At 32.7% G+C, this 19,185-nt stretch overlaps 1 protein-coding gene across 1 annotated transcript; it reads right to left on the bottom strand.

The window, feature by feature from the left end:
* Nucleotides 1-770: 770 nt before the first annotated feature.
* On the bottom strand, nt 771-3,857 carry LOC137822693 (BURP domain-containing protein 6). The gene is made up of 3 exons (XM_068627638.1): nt 3,796-3,857; nt 3,609-3,714; nt 771-2,008 (listed from the first exon to the last, which is right to left on the bottom strand). The coding sequence occupies exons 1-3, from the start codon at nt 3,832-3,834 to the stop codon at nt 906-908; spliced, it is 1,248 nt and encodes a 415-aa protein (XP_068483739.1). The 5' UTR covers nt 3,835-3,857; the 3' UTR covers nt 771-905.
* Between the last annotated feature and the right edge of the window lie 15,328 nt (nt 3,858-19,185).

Below are 19,185 nucleotides of genomic sequence, written 5' to 3'. Positions count from 1 at the left end.
TTAGTGACTTGTCCACGAGTTGTCATATTGACTTAATCAAGATAATTAAACAACTTGATATATATTTTTTTAAAGTGAACCAATATAATTTTATATGTTTTTTCTCTCGTTCTCATCATCTTCTTTTTTTGCTATATATTCATATTTTTATTGTTTAGGAATTTAAAGAAATTTAAATAAAAGATCACCTATTAAACTTGAAATTGTTTTACATTTTAGGTTTAATTTATTCTTAAAATTTTGTTTGTTATTTAAAAAAAAATAGATTTCTTGATAAGTTTAACTCTCACCCTTCTTAAATTTAACTTATATTTCCTACAATATCTTATGACACTTACAAGAAGATAAAACAACACATTAATGCAATGTGAATTACTGTTAAGAATATGCCAAAAACAAATATTAACACATGATAGGAAATACTAAATGCAAAATCAAATTAAAAGTAGCAGAAATTGAATATAAAGAAAATAAATTCAATTATTTAGTCTTTTTCATTTATATATATATATATATATATATATATATATATATCTTTTCTTGTATGGGGGTGTTTTTCGATATTATTTATTATTTGTGTCGTTTTAATATTTTTTTTAATTATATTACGTCATTTTTGTAGTTTTTTTGTATGCATATTATTAATTATTGGTTAGCTATAATTATACTATAGATATTTATAACTTATTAATATGAGTGATATAATAACAATGAAATGTGAAACATTTATGGCATTGTCATTCGAACCTACTTAGTTTATGACCAACGTATATTTTGTAACATTCCTTAAATGCATATTTATTCTTTGTCAATAGAAAAAGATACATTGTAGGTCACATGTCTACTTATTTAAGGAAACAACATATTATTTAAGGATACAACATAGCAAGAGAGACCAAAGTAACCTAATTTGCAAACCAGAGAAGGTTGTCCTCGGGTAAGATATGACACACTGGAACTGTTCCGGGTTTAACTTGAAGCGCTTGTAAAAAGCCGTGGTTTGGATCCCATTCAGATGTGTCTTTGTGGCATACGGCTACAGCTTTAACCCTATTCCCATCTTCTCCCTCCAAAGGCATAAAACGTGCAGTAGTATTTGATATCTTATGGCAGTAAAAGACAACATATAGGTAATTCATTGGATGACATACAATGACATTTTCTTCTGCTAACATATTCACTCCATTTTTCACTAAGAATTTTTGGGACTTACTTTCCTTTTCTACCTCTGTAGAAATAACTTGGACATTCTTCCCAAGCTTAGAAGTGATGAAATCTACCACGGATTCCAATGAAGTTGCACAATGTTTTTCTACTCCTCTGATTGAAGGCTCTTCACACAAACTAATGGCTTCCTTTACAATCTTTACATTATCTGGTTCTGGTTTCACAGAAAGCATCTCAAATATTTCTTGTATCTTTTCTGATGTGAATGGTATGCGCTGGGCAATTTCGCGAGGCAACAATGGCATTTCACGTTTTCTTTTCTTGAAGATTATATCCAATTTTGTGTCCGGCCTCAGTTCTTCTTCAAAGAAAGCTGGATTTGTTTTTTGGTTGTAATGTTGATGATTAGCAACAGGCATCATTTGACCTACTTGTGAAAGTCTTCTTTTTTCACCTTCTGATTGAGTTTTCTCATTATACTGAAAGGCTAGAGGAGGACTCTCATCTTCTGATTGAATGCTTTTACCATCATAAAAGGATAATGGAGGAATCTCATCTTCTGAATGAATTTTCTTACTATAGAAGGATAATGGAGGAATCTCATCTTCTGAATGAATTTTCTTACTATAGAAGGATAATGGAGGAATCTCATCTTCTGAATGGATTTTTTTACTATAGAAAGACAAGGGAGGAATCTCATCTTCTGAATTAATTTTCTTACTATAGAAGGATAATGGAGGAATCTCATTTTCTGAATGAATTTTCTTACTATAAAATGATACGGGATGAATCTCATCTTCTTTTTGAATTTTGTTAACACCAAGAAGAAACTCCTTCGTGCCTTTGACACCATAAAAGAAAAAAAATATGATATTAATATTACAATCAAGATATGATGTATTTAGTTTTAATAGAAGACATATTAAAAAGTTTTAGTAGATGAAATTACAATTGTGTCTCTTGTATTTTCTTATTCACATTTTGATTTCTTTCCATAATTTTAGTCACTATATTTAAAATATCCATAATTCTAATATACTATTTAATTTCATATAATTTTATTTATTTATTTATTCAATTAAATATTAAATTCAATATATTTATTCAAAGATACGGTTGAAAAGTTATTACTAGTTATAATATATCAATAAAAAAAATTATTAAATAAAAACTAATTTTAGACATAAAAATTAATTAGTTATTATATATTGACTAAATTAAATATTATTTTAGAATTTAAAAAATTATATGTATTTAAAGTAATTTTTATTAAATTTATAAACTAGTTTCTATATAGGTATGTAATTAAATGTTTTAGCTACCAACTTTAGAATTTAAAGTAATTGGTACCTAAAACATTGTTAAAATTTTGGATACCAATATATAAATTAATTTATAAATTTATTAGTAATAGAAATATAGTAATTAATTATTTTTTTTACTAAAATTAGTTTTTATTTAATTATATTCTTGTAGTGTATAAATAAAATAAAATAAAATAAACGTAAATAAAATAAAAGATTGGATCAAAATTATAAATTTGAAAATATAAGAACTAAGTTTTAAAAAAACAGATTCACCAATAAATTAGAGATAAAAAAATTTAACTAAAACAATTTGCTTTTCTAAAATTTACTATTATAGTCACTTTAAATCATTTAATTGGTAGATGGGTGATTGCACAATTTATTTCACAAAGCATTGATGGGGAAAATAACATCTTCAATGAAAAGACTTATGTTAGGATTATAAGTTCATTATTAAGTAGCAGAGTTTTGATATATAATCTAATTTGTACTTTTTTAGTGATATAAAAACTTCATTAATACTTCTCATTTTTTTCTATATTTCACTTAGCATGTTTCCTCATGAAGGGTAGGCCATGGGTCATGGATGTAGAGAGTCCACAACAGCTAAATTAAATATTATTTTTTGTTGAATGCTACGTACATTTTTGTACTTATTAAGTTTTTTATTATTTTTGTTTTGTTTTTGCATATAAATTGTGATATAAAAAAGGTGAATCTGTGCAAAATTAAAAAGAGAAAAAAAATTCTATACTTTTCTTGTTTTTATATATCATTCAAAATTTCCGTTTTTCATGTAGTGTATCTTTTGTCCTATATTTTTGGGTAATTTTTTTTTTTTTAGAAAAATGAGTAAGTCAGTGTACCACTGAATACTTTTGTTGTAAAACTTGTAGATGATTTATAAAATTTTAACAATTTTCATCTGGAATCTTTCCCGATGCATAGAATATGACTTTCACTGGAAAATTGTTGTAGTAATGCTACACTTACACATTTTCGTCAAAGAAAATTTACTGAAAATTGTAATATGAAAAAAAATAAAATTGCACTATCCATGCAAAAACTCAAAAAAATTTGTGTAAAAGTAGTCTTAACATTAAGTTTGTGTCCTTAATTTTCTGAGTAACTAACCAAGCTTGGGAAGGTCCCTGATTGCTTTGGGGATTGGTGTGTTTGGAAGCATCCTTTCCCAGTAAAGCTCTGGAGGTAATGCAGCTTGAGCTGTCATGAGTATCACCTACAACCAGTTTTTAAAACATATAATAATGAACTAAGCTTTAGCAATCAGATGAAATATAAAGTTAGTGTTAAAACTCACATTGAGAGAAAAAAGCAATGGAAGGCAGTGAAACTTCATGGCTGGATAAGAGAGGTTAGAGATGAGAAGATGAGACTGAAACCCAACATAATTATAAAGCTTTAGAGGAAGAATGACACGTGAAACTGTCATACACATTTATTATTACTTAAAACTAGTAATATTTTATTTCTAAAAATAGTTATGATTATACATTTTAGGAAATATTATTTTCCGCTTACTAAAACAATCTAAGAAACAAATTTTAAAAACCATGTTTTTTTTTTAAATTGGATCCCCTCGTACAGGCTAAATTAAATTTTATGAATGAGCTAGTTCTATAAAATTATTAATTTTAAGCTTACTTTCATTACTAATTCACCATGCAATTATAGTTAAATGCTTAATTTAGTTTATTAAATAAATTATATTTAGGCAGAAAATATTAATTATTAATATGTTATATTCAAATTCAAGTGAATATACATTTTGATTTAAATAAATGATTTTATCGTAATATGATTTAAGTATAATTTTTATTTAATTTAAAATTCGTATTTATGGCAACTACTTATATGAGTGTTGTTCCTGAAATATCGAATTCACTAAAATTTTAGTTGTTGTATATAAACTTGTTTTGAATATTAAATGTTGTGTAAGTTATAAATTGTTTATTTAATATTAAAAAAATTATAATTGCTAATAATCTATATCTATATAATATATATATGGGATTTCCATTATAAAGATTTTTTATTGTATAAAAAATTATTTTTATTTTATTTTTATATCAATATTTATTTTATTTTGGTCATTTCGTCATTTTAAAATTACTTAAGAGTTAATATTAAATTTGAATCCTAACATAGCCTAGTAATGACAGGATACGCACTACAGCAGGGTTTCCTTGTTGTAGCAGTAGTTAGTTTTTTCTGTCATCTTTGGGGTGTCTTTGCAGATTGGAGTTTTTTTATGTCTTGACTATGCTTGTGTAAGATGGTTGGAATATCCCTTTGTATCTCCTTTAATTAAATTCTATTCTTTGTTGATAAAAAAAAATTAAATTTGAAAGAAACTATTTAAGAAGTTTTAAAATTGATTTAAGAAACAATTGTGATGATTCTCCACTACACATAAACCACGTACCATACTTCTCTCACTTTCTCTACCTTTTCTTTTCACTACCTACTTCCTACTTTCTCTCTCTTTCATTTTCGCGTACCTACTTCCCACATTCTCTTTTTACCTTACTTCCCACTTTCTTTTCTCTTTCCTTTCCTCTTTTATGTAAAATCATACTTATATTCTCACTTCTCTTTCTTTTTTTATGTTTTGATTAATCTTTGTGAAACTTTAATTTGACCTTTATCTTATGAAATTGTAATTGAAGTTTGTGATTAGAGGAAGTGTAACAGTGCCTAAAAAAAACCCCAACCCCCCCGACACCACCACACAGTCATTTCCTCTTTCTTCTCTCTCTCTTTCCATCTCTCCCTTCTCTCTTCTTTCTTCATTTCTCACTCCATACCTCATCTATTTTAGAATTTGATTGTATCACGTTGTAGCTTAAGCGAAAAGGAACATTTCTATCCGATCAAATTTTCAAACAAAGTAAGTTCATTTTTACTTTAAAGATTCCTTATTCTCTGTTTTTCTCTATGATTTAGTCATCAATCTTAGTGGAGACAGTTGAGAAAAGTAATCCTCTAAACTTATTCTATTATATATTGAATTTTTGTTATGCTTGGATAACTTGCAATAGGCCCTTAAATCTTGAAGCTTATCCAGACTGAGTGGGATAAAATTCTAGAAGTTATTGGAAAGAAAGCAATTAAGGTAAGGGAAGTAACTTTGATTTTTAATAGTACCCTAGGCTAGATGATCTGGATGTGGAAGGGACGTGATCCCAATATTCAATTTATCTTGCAAGGATGTTGTTTTTTTTATATATAGTGTTGTTTGTTTATATATTGTTTAAACTTGTAAAAATATTAGATTTTGATGGTTTAGTATTTAAGTGTTATTTTTTTTATGTTAAATAAGATTTTAAATATTGTGGATTGTGTTTTGAATGATATTGGATGATGAAAAATTTATGCAATTGAATTCATACATTTGGGATAATGTATGGAATGATGTTGGTTTGTGTATTAGGTATTGATGCCTATGTGGTAACAGAGATCTTCGAGCTTCACTGATGATCTAAGTCACATAGACTAAGATATCAGGTGGTGAATAGTTGATGGGGGAGTTCATGCACACCGTGACATATTAGATGCACGACTTGGATTGTATTGAACTTACCCTGGTCCTTTCTGTTGGATTCGCTAGTAATCTTTGGATCAGGTGTTAGTCTCTGGTAGGACTTACTTAATACGGGTTTTCCGGAAGACGTTACTTGTTATTATGTTTGTTGAATATCCTGGATGAGTAGATCCATGTGAGATTTATGTGATTGTTTTATGTTGGGTTTTGAAAAAGATTGAATAATTGAGAAATTAATTGGTTTTCTCTTTTGATTGAATTGTGTATGTTATAAAAATTTATTTTCACTAGCTTACCCTTGTTTTTCTTATTCTGTTGTAAACTGCGATGAATGTACTATGTACATGAGCATATGATTATAAAGGTGTCGAAGGTTTTGGAGGCTTTAGAATGTTTTTTTTAACCTTATATTGTAAATGTTTGTATTTTTGTAAGCCATAATCTTATAATAGGAATGTTTTGAAATACTCCAAGTTTGTATAGAAACCACTAGAACTTGTATTGTAATAGTTAGATGTTATTTTTTGGGGTGTTACAGAGAGTGGAAAGACTCGACAAAAGGAGTTGTGTGCACCATCACAACAATCGATAATTCTTTTTATGTGCATTTCAATTTGTGAAACACTAATTTGGCATTTGTCTTCTGAAATTGTGATTGAAACATGTGACTAGAGGGATAAGAAGGACTCAACAAGAGAAGGTAGAGGGTACATGATGAAAGTCCTCATAAGACGCTTTTCGGTAATAATTTTATGAATTTAAATAAGATCATACATAACATTAAATAAACTATATTCTCATTTCCTCATATTTTATAGAAAAGTTACTTCTAATTTGATTTTCTGGTTTTATGTTATCACCATTTCTCTATATTTTCTTCTTTTAGGTTTTTATTTTCGATATTAAAATCCTCTTAACTTTTCATAAATTTATGATTCTAAGACCACCTTCAAATTAGGTTTGTTCACTAGAGAGAATTATGTAGAGAAGGTATGTCATAATGTTCTTAACTCTACTTTTTACATGCTATACTGATATTTTGTTTGTTCTTTATTTGTTAATTTCTTAGTTTATTATTACTTATTCATAATTTTAAAACCGGGATAAGCTTAAGCTAGCAAAGCATAAAAAGAGGAAGACATTAAACTCCAAGGCACAATTTCGTTGTCGCGCTCACTCCCCCAATCGCAAGGTTCTAACGCGAAGGAACAAAAGTTCATCAGAATCAAGGACAAAGACAATAATGTTCTTAGCTACACAATCAAGATGATCTTTTTCATTTTTAGATAAGGCAACATTATTTTCAAGCAGATGTATGAAGGCATTGTTTGTAATGACATTCCAAATTCTTCTATCTAATGAGTCAACAAAAATTTCATTCTTATACACCAAGGTTGATAGTTTTCACCAAAAAACAGAGGTGGTCTATTTAAAGAAGCACCTTCCCCAAAAGAAAACTTGCTAGTCATTAAAGCAGTCTTTAGAAAAACAGAACTTGAATATTTTTCAAGAACCTAACTCTTGATGCCAATTGTTAAAATTAATGGCTTAAACAAGAGGGGGTGAATTGTTTGTCAAAATATTTTCGAAAAGATTGGATAAGAATGAAGTTGTAACAACAATCACAGAAGAAGTAATCAAGGAAGACAATCAAACAAGGAAATTGAAACTATTTTGCAGAATTTCAATCGGTTGAAACTTCGTTTTAACTGGTTTATGGCAGCAGCAAAACCAAAATCAAATCAAACAATTTATAAGGTGTGTGTGTGTGAGAGAGAGAGGGAGAGAGGGAGAGAGAGAGAGAGATTACACAGCCAATTTATATTGGTTCACTCAACCCTAAACTACATCCAGTTCCCAGAACAACCCCTGGGTTTCCACTAGTAACCAATAGATTACAATACACAATACCACAAAGAGGTGACCTTGATACCATAAGAACCACTCACCCTCTTTGCCTTCACACAACCTTAGTCAGAACACCCTCTGACCTTACAGGTTCACACACTTCACAATAACATAAAAAGAAACTTTTACAAGAATCAGAAAGGAACAGATTACACCTGGATTTACAGGAATCATAGAGATCCTAAGACCAGACCTTGAACCAACGCACAACTACTTAGCAATCTTGCAAAACTTTGATTTGAATCTTTTCTCAAAAACAGTATCAATCTCACTTTCTTGTGTATACTTGTTGTTTTCAAAATTAAAAAAGAAGTCATATTTATAGCTCTTAAAACTAGTCGTTCAAGGCAGTTAATCATGAGCCAAAACAGTTTTAATCCAACTGAAAACTGATTTAATAGGTTTTAGAAAAGTTGTTTTAAATGTGACAATCAACCGGTTGAAATGTCGTTTTAACCGATTGAATTGGTTAGACAGTTAGTTAACCAAGTCAAAAACAGTTTTGAAAACCTTCAGCCAAGTTAAGTGACAAACAACCGATTATATTGTGGTTTTAAGCAGATGTTTTTATCTTTGCTTAGAAAAACACTTTCCTCTTTTAAAATAGATTGAACCAGCTTGTGCAAAGGACTAGGAATGATCTTTACATGAATTCTAAACACCCTATACTAAGCTCTAACCAAAAGCAACACCGCATCAATCTTCAACACATATTTGGATCATCAAAGCTTCCATGCTCTACAAGATCATCCTTGCTAAAGCCACCATATTTCTCAATTAAGAGAAGAGGATCAAACTTATAAAATATAGAAGAAAATATTTGTTGTAGTTTTGTATATAGATGTAACTAGTAGAATAATATTTATGGCTTTGTATTTCTGAGCCAACGTTAGTATAGGAATATTTTGTTCTCCAAAAAGAGAACCTTTTAGGCACCTTGTCTTTGCATGGAGTGACTCTTCAAGCTCTTCATAAGATTCCAAGCTAGGAGCCTCTTCTCAAAGAACTTTCCAATCCTCTTGTGCCATGTGTCACATCTAAGAATGGAGAGAATTTTAGAATTCAAATAGTCATCTTAGGAACCTCCTTAGATAAATAAAATGTTTCTCTTGTAAATGTTTTAGACTTGAATGATATATTGAATTTGTGTTTCTGAAACTCTTAGTATATTTCTCTCAAGTCTCTGTCTATGATGCTCTCATGCATTCTAGAAATCAAGGAAGTTGGTTTACCCTCTAACTTGGCCCTAGCACCTAAAAATTGTGCCTTCATTCTCATAAATCAATATTATTTTGGTGTTTCCTCCACAACTTTACAAGTCTTCCACTACCTCCACATCATCCATGGCCAAACTCAAGGCACCATTGCATCATGAGTTTTCTAACACACCTATCTGATACTATAAAGACTAAATTTTATGAGTATAAAATTTGTATAATTTGACATGTATATAAGATTTGAGAACTTCACATAACTTCAACAATAACAATCATTAATAAAGTGATTCCAATCAAAATTTTAATAAAATCACCTTCAATATTAAATAAATTATTTTAAAAGAGAAAGATGTCAATCAATGCTTTGACATAACGAGAATTTTTTGTCTCTTGGTTTTTTCGTTAGAGTATCGATATTTGAACAACCATAGTGCACTTGCTCTACCATACAGCCGCCTATGTGGCAAAATTAATATTATTTTATTAGAGTTGTAGGGTAGCGTTGAATATATTTAACATTTTCTTTTAGGGTCAGAAAGTGAAGAAATTAGGGCTAAGAATTGGGGCTTCTTCTTCATGTTCTTATTCCTCTTCACTTTTCTTCCTCACCTTCTTATTCCTCTTCCCGTCGTGGTTTTCCCCTTCATTTTCGTTCGTTCCATTTTTGTTCTCCTTCATTCTACAATGGGTTGCTGCAAGTGTCGTGCGCATTCTCCTTCATGTTTTTATCGTACTGCAAATGTCATGCTCTTCCACCTTCTTCTCAAGGTTTCTACTTCACCTTCTCTTCCACCGTGAGTTTAGGGATTTGTGACCAAAGGTAATACATTTTGTATTAATTTCTTTATTAAATGAAAGATCCATGTTGTGTGCTTTGTATTGGGTGATATGTGTTTAAATTTGTCGTGGTCATAGTTGTCTGAGTTTACTATTTGATTTTTTTATGGAGCATGACTTTTTTTGTGTGGAATCTACTATTAAAAGTATATATATTTGTGTTTACTTAGTTTGTGTAACTATGTATGCTTTTTTAGTATTTTTTTTCTCCAAAAAAGACATTTTCTAAAGCTATTATGGATGAGGTGGGGCATGATTTAAAGAGAAAGTGAGTTAAATAAGATTTTTAGAGGGTGACACTGGGTGGTGACCATAGTAAGAATATGTGATAACTCACGTTAAACTTTCTGCATAGACTGAGGGAAACTTTTTTGAAACTGTCTAGTGAGTGTTCGTGTTGGTTTTGGAGGGCATGAGGTGGGGACAAAGTGGGTTAAATGAGTTCCTTAGAGGCCATGAGAGTATGACAGTATGAAGTGAGAAGAAAAATTCACACAACTTAGAGGGTGACAGTATGTGATGACCCTAGTAGGAATATGTGGTGACCCACATTACACTTCTTGCACAGACCTAGGGAAACTTTTTATGGAAATGGGAAGTGAGTGTTCATCTTGGTTGGGAGAGGCGTGAGGTGGGTGTTAGAATTGATGGCTTAAACAAGAGGGGGTGAATTTTTTATTAAAGATTTTCGCAAAGATTAAATAAGAATGAACCTTTATCAAACAATCACAGATAAGTAATCAAGGAAAGCAATCAAACAATGATTAAGAAACTGTTTGCAAAATTTCAATAAGTTGAAATTGTTAGAAAAGATGGCTTTAAACTAGAGGGGGGGGGGGTGAATTGTTTAAAGAGGGTTTTCGCAAACTTTTCAAAACTAGAATGAATTTATCTCAGGAACCAATTGATTCAGCAATTCAGTTAGCCAAAACAGCAAGCAAAAGCTATAGTACCAGAAAAACAATCGGTTGTTTCGTAGAAACAATCGGTTGTTTATACCAGCAAACAACAAATAAACTGAATTTAAAGAGTTAGAGATAGAGAGATTGTACACAATTGTTTATACTGGTTCACTCCAAACCAGAGCTACATCCAGTCTTCTCAGAAACCCTGAGGATATCCACTAAGCAATCACCACTTGATCACTTACACAACAACCAAGAGAATGACCTTGAACACCTCAAGAAACACACTCTCCTTGGCCAACACTAAGATTGTTGATCTTGAACACCTCAAGAACACACAACCAATCTCAGCAAACACAGAAACGAATTGTTCAACAGAGTACAAGGATTACACTTGTTACAGAAGATAATATAAAATCAATACAAGCAGAATCCTATTCCAACACTTTGATTAACCACAAACTCTTAACAATCTCAGCACTTTGAAAAACTATTTTGAAAAACTTTGTCAAAGATTCTTAATTGTCAAATTTGTTTTTCTGAATTTATTCAAAGATGTAGTTTGTTATCAAATCTTAACAAACTCTTAAATTGCATTAAAAGATTGGTCAAAGCATTTAATGACTGGAGCGTAAGCAGTTAAAACATTTAAAGCTCAGTCAACAAGAAAACAGTTTTTCTGTTATGGTCCCAAAACAAACAATCGGTTGTTTCCTCGAATCAATCGATTGTTTTGGTACTTAACAATTCAACCATTCAAAACAGTTTTCAATCTTTTTCTCAAAACACCTAAGTATAAACAATCGGTTGTTTCGACAAAACAATCGGTTGTTTTAACTTAGTTTGGAAACATTTTACTTTCACAAAGATTGAGAATGCTAATGCTTTAGATTTAATCACATGGTGGATTACAACATATAAACTACCCGAGAACAAAGCTTAAACCAACACAACAACATCAAGCATAGCAGAGGCTTCAACATCCTTCAAAGGATTTGGATTCTTCAAAACATGAACACCACTTGGTTCAACAGAAACTTCGTTTTAACCAGTTGTTTATAGCAACATCAAAAGCAGAATTAAAACAAACTGTTATAAGGAGTGAGTGAGAGAGAGAGAGAGAGAGAGAGAGAGAGAGAGAGAGAGAGAGAGAGAGAGAGAGAGAGAGAGAGAGAGAGAGAGAGAGAGAGAGAGAGAGAGAGAGAGAGAGAGAGAGAGAGAGAGAGAGAGAGAGAGATTTACCTAGCAAATTTTATATTGGTTCGCTCAACCTTGAGCTACGTCGAGTTCCCAAAACAACCACTGGGTTACACTAGTAATCACTCACAAATTACAACACAACCACAAAGAGGTGATCTTGAAATCACAAAACCTACTCACCCTCTTTGCAACCACACACCTCTAGTCAGAACACCCTCTCACTTTACAGGATTTCACACACACTTACAAGTTTATAGAAGAACAATTACAAGAATCATGAAAGGAATAGAATACACCTGAGTTTACAGAAACCAGGAAACTCCTATGATCAGACCTTGAACCAGTGCAAAGCTATTGAGCAATCTTTCAAACTTTTGAAAAACTTCTTTCAAAATTAATCTCAATCTCACTTTGTTTGATTTCAAACTTTTGTAAAAACTTGTGTATTTGTTTTAAAAGAAAAGCCATATTTATAGTACTAAAAAACTAGCCAGTCTAGGCAGCATTTATGAGCCAAAGCAGTTTGGATTCACATCCAAAACAGATTAATAGGTTTTCAAAAAGATGTTATGAAATATCACTATCAATCGGTTGAAAATTCGTTTTAACCGATTGAATTGGTTAGGCAGTTATCTAGCCAAGTCAAAAACAGTTTTAAAACCTTCAAACAAGCCAAGTGACAAACAACCGATTATTTTGAGGATTCAACCGGATGTTTTTCTCTTTGCTTAGAAAAACACTTTTCTCTTTTTAAAACAGATTGGGCAAGCTTTGTGCAAGGGTCAAGGAATGATCTTTACAAAGATTCTAAACATCCTAGACTAAACCCAAACCAAAAGCAGCACAGCTTCAAGCTTCATCATGGATTTGAAATGTCAAAGCTCTCATGCTCTACAATCTCCTCCTATTTGATGGAGACAAATCTTTGGGATGCTTTTCGGAATGTTTTTGTTTAGAATTTGTATAACCTGCATTCATGAGAAAATATAGACATACAGGATAATCTATTCCAATCAAACAGGTACCACAAACCAGTTCCCACTAGGTGACTTCCAAAGAGGAACAAAACATCAACCAAATCAATGTGAGAAACTAGTTAAACATACAAAGGTGCAGCACAATCCACTTATATCAAAACGAAAGTTAAATTCCACAATCCACTCACAGCAAAAAGAGGGTTAAAGGAAAACAGTGAACCCTTCCATTCTTTTGAAGTTGATCAACCATGAACAACTCTGTTGCAAACAACATAACCTAAAAGCAAATTCCAACAATTGCATAATACAACAAACAACTCTTACTTCTAATTATACCATGTTGTCAACTCTGGCTTCCGGAGACAAAGACTACAGGTCCAAACTGGTCAATATGTTGTCTTCCATGTCAACAACAACACTAAAACAAGAAGATAAATTCGTCAGCATACAAAAAAAAAAGTTATGGTTCTTTATAATATTAACTTACTGGTTTCTAGCAATTCCAATCAACGAACACAATGTTGTATACATCTTAAACATGTGAATAGGATGTGGGCTTCCACCCCATGAGTGTGGACGAGGTGACCTTCGAGGACGTGACCTCGTACTGTCCTTAGGTACAAGTGTGGAACATGACCAATGGTTTTGTTTGTGCAATTGTTCTTTCACCACTCTTAATTGGTTCTCAACATCACATATCCTCTTGTTATTTTGTAGAAGTACAAATTCGCACATATTATGCTCGTTACAAACTTTCTCCCACTCACTTGAAGAATATACACTATATTCATGATGTTCCTCTCCAATTTCAAGGGCTTCTTTAACAATGTTCAATCCTTCCTCCACTTCAGTCACTAGCCAATCCCATACAATCTACAATAAAAAAAAATTCTTATGATCAACATATAAAAATACACCAATGTTAGTGAAGGTCTTAACCACACAATTAAATACCTCAGCAACAGAGAACACTTCATTTAAACTGCTTGGTCGAATCTTTACACACGGCCATTGCAAAAATCGTGGAAAAGATATTGCATAGGATTCTACAAGGATGTCAATGCCAACATGTTGAACAACCCAAATCTGGTGCCAAAAAATTAATGTTAGTCATTTAACACTAAAAAATTGAATAAACTTGAAGTACATACTTATTTCTCATAATTACCACTAACCTGCAAAACAGGAACGCAACAAGCCAAATATATTTCACGGACATTCGTTTGGTTATTATATACCTCGGATGACTGTGTTAAACTGGAAATTATTAAGTCATACACTGCACTGTCCCAATTGTATGCAATCAATGCATCTAAATTATATAAAACATTAAAAGGAAATAAAGAAAAAGTCCTAGAAGTCCTAGGCAAAAAGAAAACATATAATAAAATATGTATGCACAGTCGTCATAATTCATCAACATTTTTTTTCTATAAACTTTGTCCCCCGATTTTTCCAAAAGAATATTTATCTTTATGTCCTCTCCTCCAAAGACCTTATTCACCAACCCACCACCATCGTCCTCCAAACATAATTGTTCACCCACCACTCGCAACCCCAACACGAAACACACATCAACAACCTTAAAAGACATTAAATGTTATCTTATCCTAAAACAATTATCATCAACACTCCACCTACTAATCGATTCGCGAAGAACGGGATTTGATATGTCCAATTCTTGTTCTAAGTGGAGCATCCACTTAAAAGGGGTTGTCTCTATTCTTCGGCGTTGCAATAACGTTAAATTTCTATTGATTTTAACAATATGTTCATGATGCACTTTGTGTCTGACTCGAATCTACAAAATAACCATGATAGGGTTAAATTTAAGATAATTTCACAATTTCAAAAATAACTATCAGCTAGCAACCTAGTAATATAAAAAATGAAACATTTATTTTCCTTCCTTCATGATTAAACTTTTCATCGTCATACTTTCCCATCGAACAAAAATAAGCTATTTCAAAACTGTCCAAAACAAAATATATCAACCAATTCATCCAAAACAAAATAAACCAATTAAGAGAGAACATATTATGTAAATGTGTGTGTGCAAGAACAACTGATTTAATTCAGTTTCTGCCCACCTCATGACCACCTTAACCAACACCAACACTTAGTTGACATTTTCAAAAAACAAGTTTCCCTGGGTCTATACAGGAACTATAATGTGGGTCACCACATATTCCTACTATGGTCACCACATACTGTCACTCTCTAAGTTCAATGAATTTTGTTCTCACTTCACACTGCTTTACACTCATGGCATCTAAAGAACTCATTTAACCCACTTTCTCACGACCTCATGCTCCTCCCCAACCAAGACGAACACTCACTTGACTTTTCCAAAAAAAGTTTCCCTAGGTGTGTGCAGGAAGTGTAATGTGGGTAACCACATATTCCCTATACGGTCACCACATGCTATCACTCTCTAACTTGAGTGAATTTTTGTGCTCACTTCACACTACTCTACACTCATGGCCTCTAAAGAACTCATTTAACCCACTTTCTCCCCACCTCATGCCCCTCCCCAACCAAGACGAACACTCACTTGACATTTCCAGAAAAAAGTTTCCCTATGTGTGTGTAGGAAGTGTAATGGGGTCACCACATACTGTCACCCTTTAAGTTCAGTGAATTTTGTGCTCATTTCACACTACTCTACACTTATGGCCTCTAAATAACTCATTTAACCCACTTTCTCCCCACCTCATGTCCCTCCTCAACCAAAACAAACACTCACTTGACATTTCCAGAAAAAGTTTCCCTAGGTATGTGCACGAAGTCTAATGTGGGTACCACATATTCCTACTAGAGTCACCACATACTGTCACCTTCTAAGTTCAGTGAATTTTATGCTTACTTAACACTACCTTACATTCTTGGCCTCTAAAAACCTTATGTAACTTACTTTCTCCTACATCATGCCTCACCCTAACAAGAATAGCTTCGGGAAATGTCTTTTTTTGAGAAAAAAAAAGCATACATAGTTACACAAACTAAGTAAACGCAAATATGTACTTTTAACAATATATTACACACACAAAAAGTCATGCTCCATAAAAAATCCAAATAGTAAACTCAAACAACTATGATCATATTGTTGAACCAAGTGGTGTTCAATGTTCTGAAGAATCCAAATCCTTTGGAGGATGTTGAAGCCTCTGCTTTGCTTGCTGTTGCTGTGCTGGTTTAAGCTTTGTTCTGGGTAGTTTAATGTTGTAATCCACTCTTAGATTGAATCTCAAGCAATTAGCATCTCAATCTTTATCAAAGTAAAATGTTTTTCAAACTAAGTTGAAACAACCGATTGTTTACACTTAGGTGTTTTGAGAAAGTTTGAAAACTGTTTTTGAATGGTTAAAACTATTAAGTAACAAAACAACCGATTGATTCGAGGAAACAACCGATTGTTTGTTTTGTAACCATAACAGAAAAACTATTTTCTTTGACTAAGATTTAAATGCTTTAACTGAATACGCTCCAGTCATTAAATGCTTTGACCAATCTATTTTAAATGCAATTAAGAGTTTGTTAAGATTTGATAACAAACAATATCACTATATAATTTCAGAAAAACTGTTTTTAAGAAATAAGAATCTTGAGACAAAGTTTTTCACTAAGAGTTTTTCAAAGAGTTCTGAGATTGCTTAAGAGTTTAGAGATTGATCAAGGTGCTGGAATAGGATTCTACTTGTATTGATTTCAGATATTCATCTGTAACAAGTGTAATCTTCGTAAACTGCTGAACAATTCGTTTGTGTGTTTTGCTGAGATTGGCTGTGTGTTCTTGAGGTGTTCAAGATCAGCAATCTTAGTGTTGGCCAAGGAGAGTGTGTTTCTTGAGGTTTTCAAGGTCATTCTCTTGGTTGTGGTGTAAGTGATCAAGTGGTGATTGCTTAGTGGATATCCTCAGGGTTTCTGAGAAGACTGGATGTAGCTCTAGTTTGGAGTGAACCAGTATAAACAACTGTGTACAATCTCTCTATCTCTAACTCTTTAATTTCAGTTTGTTTGTTGTTTGCTGGTATAAACAACCGATTGTTTTTTCTAGTACTACAGTTTTTGCTTGTTGTTTTGGCTAACTGAATTGATGAATCAATTGATTTTTGAAATAAATTCATTCTAGCTTTGAAAAGTTTGCGAAAATCCCTTTAAACAATTCACCCCCCCTCTAGTTTAAAGCCATCTTTTCTAACAATTGGCATCAAGAGCTTGGTTCTTGAAAGTCATTCAAGTTGATCCTAAAATCTTTTTAAAATGGGTGATAGACTACCATTTGGGGAAGGTGCCTCAATAAACAGACCACCCTTGTTTTGTGGTTTGAATTACCAGTTTTGGAAAGTTATAATGAAAATATTTATGGAATCTCTTGACAAAGGAATTTGGGATGCAATTGAAAATGGTCCTTTTATCCCAAAGTTTGAAAAAGATGGTTCTGTCATTGAGAAGCCATGGTCTCAATGGACTGATGCAGAGAGTAAAAAGGCCAAATTCGATTGCATTGCCAAAAATATTATAACCTCTGCTTTAAATTCTGATGAGTTTTTCAGGGTCTCACAATGCAAATCATCAAAAGAAATGTGGGATACTTTGGAAGTCACTCATGAAGGAACAAATGAGGTGAAAAGAGGTAGAAAGCATGCTCTCATCCAAGAGTATGAGATGTTTAGAATGTTGAAAGGTGAAACAATAGATGAGGTGCAGAAAAGGTTTACACACATCATCAATCACCTTATGAGCCTAGACAAGACGTTTGACAAAGAAGAGCTGAACATCAAGATCTTGAAATGTCTTGATAGAGCATGGCAACCAAAGGTAACTGCTATTTCTGAATCTAAAGATCTAACATCATTAAGTGTTGCTTCTTTGTTTGGAAAGCTCAGGGAACCTGAGCTAGAGATGAATAGACTCAATGTTCAAGAGAGTGAAGATAAGCACACAAGGAGCATAGCCTTGAAAGCATCCAAACATAAGGGAAAGCAAGATTCAAGTGATGGTAGTGATGAGGAAAATCTAAGTTTGCTGTCAAGAAAATTCAGCAAATTTCTAAAGAGAAACCGCAACAAAGACAACAACAAGGATAGGTATGGAAACAAGAAACCCAATGAATTTAATTCAAATAACTATACTTGTTTTGGTTGTGGTGAGCAAGGTCACATAAAGGCAGATTGTCCCAACAAGAGCAAAGAGAAAAAGACAAGCTATAAGGAGAAGAAAGGCAAGACAAAAAGAGCCTACATTGCTTGGGATGAAAATGAGGTGTCATCATCAAGTTCTTCATCAAGTGAAGATGAAAAAGCCAACATATGCTTAGTAGCTGAGGATGATGATGATTCTTGGAGTTCAAGTGAGGTAAGTTCATGTGCTTCCTTAAATGAACAAAACTATAGTGAATTGCTTGAAGCTTTTCAAGAAACACATAATGAAGTTAATAGATTGGTTCTTTCAAACAACCGATTGAAAGATCTTAACAGTGGGCTTGAAAAGAAATTTAAATCACTTAAAGAGGATCTGAGAAAAGCAAAAAGTGTTCCGTCCGGTTGACCGGGACGTCTTCGTGCGCGACCTCAACCGTCAGCTAAGGACTCCCTCCCACTGATTGCCCGTGAATTCCTGCAAAAAAGAGGACAAAGAGGCGCCCTAGCGGCCGTTTGCACTCCGACGCTCAAGTCAGCCAGCAAGAAACACCAAAACTGTCCACCCACGTATCTGAGCACCGCGTATGGCACTCTGAAGGGTGGCAAAAGAAACTGTGTATATGTGTGTGTGTGTGTTGTCCCCTTCAGGCAAAAATATTCTCCAGTCACTTGTACGTAATCCTCAAGCACGGGCAAGCAACCAGAGAGTTTCTCTTAAATTTGTCGAAGGTTCCAACCCTTTTTCCGACATTCCCAGCGCTATTTAAACTGCCCCCAGCATTTAAAGCGCCTTAAAGCGCTTTTAAACTCAAACGTAACGCGCTCATTAAAGCGCTTAATTATGAAACGTAACGCATTTAAGACGTTGAAACGCTTGGGAGCCAAAATAGTACCTGAATGCCAAAAAGGGAAACTGTATTGAATATCTTTAATTACCTGGCACCTGACTAGAGGGTGT

The sequence above is a fragment of the Phaseolus vulgaris genome, chromosome 9, assembly GCF_051622355.1.
Source record: "Phaseolus vulgaris cultivar YP4 chromosome 9, ASM5162235v1, whole genome shotgun sequence".
NCBI classification, from domain to species: domain Eukaryota; kingdom Viridiplantae; phylum Streptophyta; class Magnoliopsida; order Fabales; family Fabaceae; genus Phaseolus; species Phaseolus vulgaris.
This window is presented reverse-complemented; position numbering and strand designations above follow the sequence as displayed.

Excerpts from the sequence above, each read along its gene's own strand:
- LOC137822693 (XM_068627638.1), bottom strand. The coding sequence starts at position 3,834 with ATGAAGTTTCACTGCCTTCCATTGCTTTTTTCTCTCAAT. Across the intron at positions 3,715-3,795 it reads CATTGCTTTTTTCTCTCAAT|GTGATACTCATGACAGCTCA; the intron begins GTGAGTTTTAAC and ends AACTGGTTGTAG. Across the intron at positions 2,009-3,608 it reads CAGGGACCTTCCCAAGCTTG|GCACGAAGGAGTTTCTTCTT; the intron begins GTTAGTTACTCA and ends ATGGTGTCAAAG.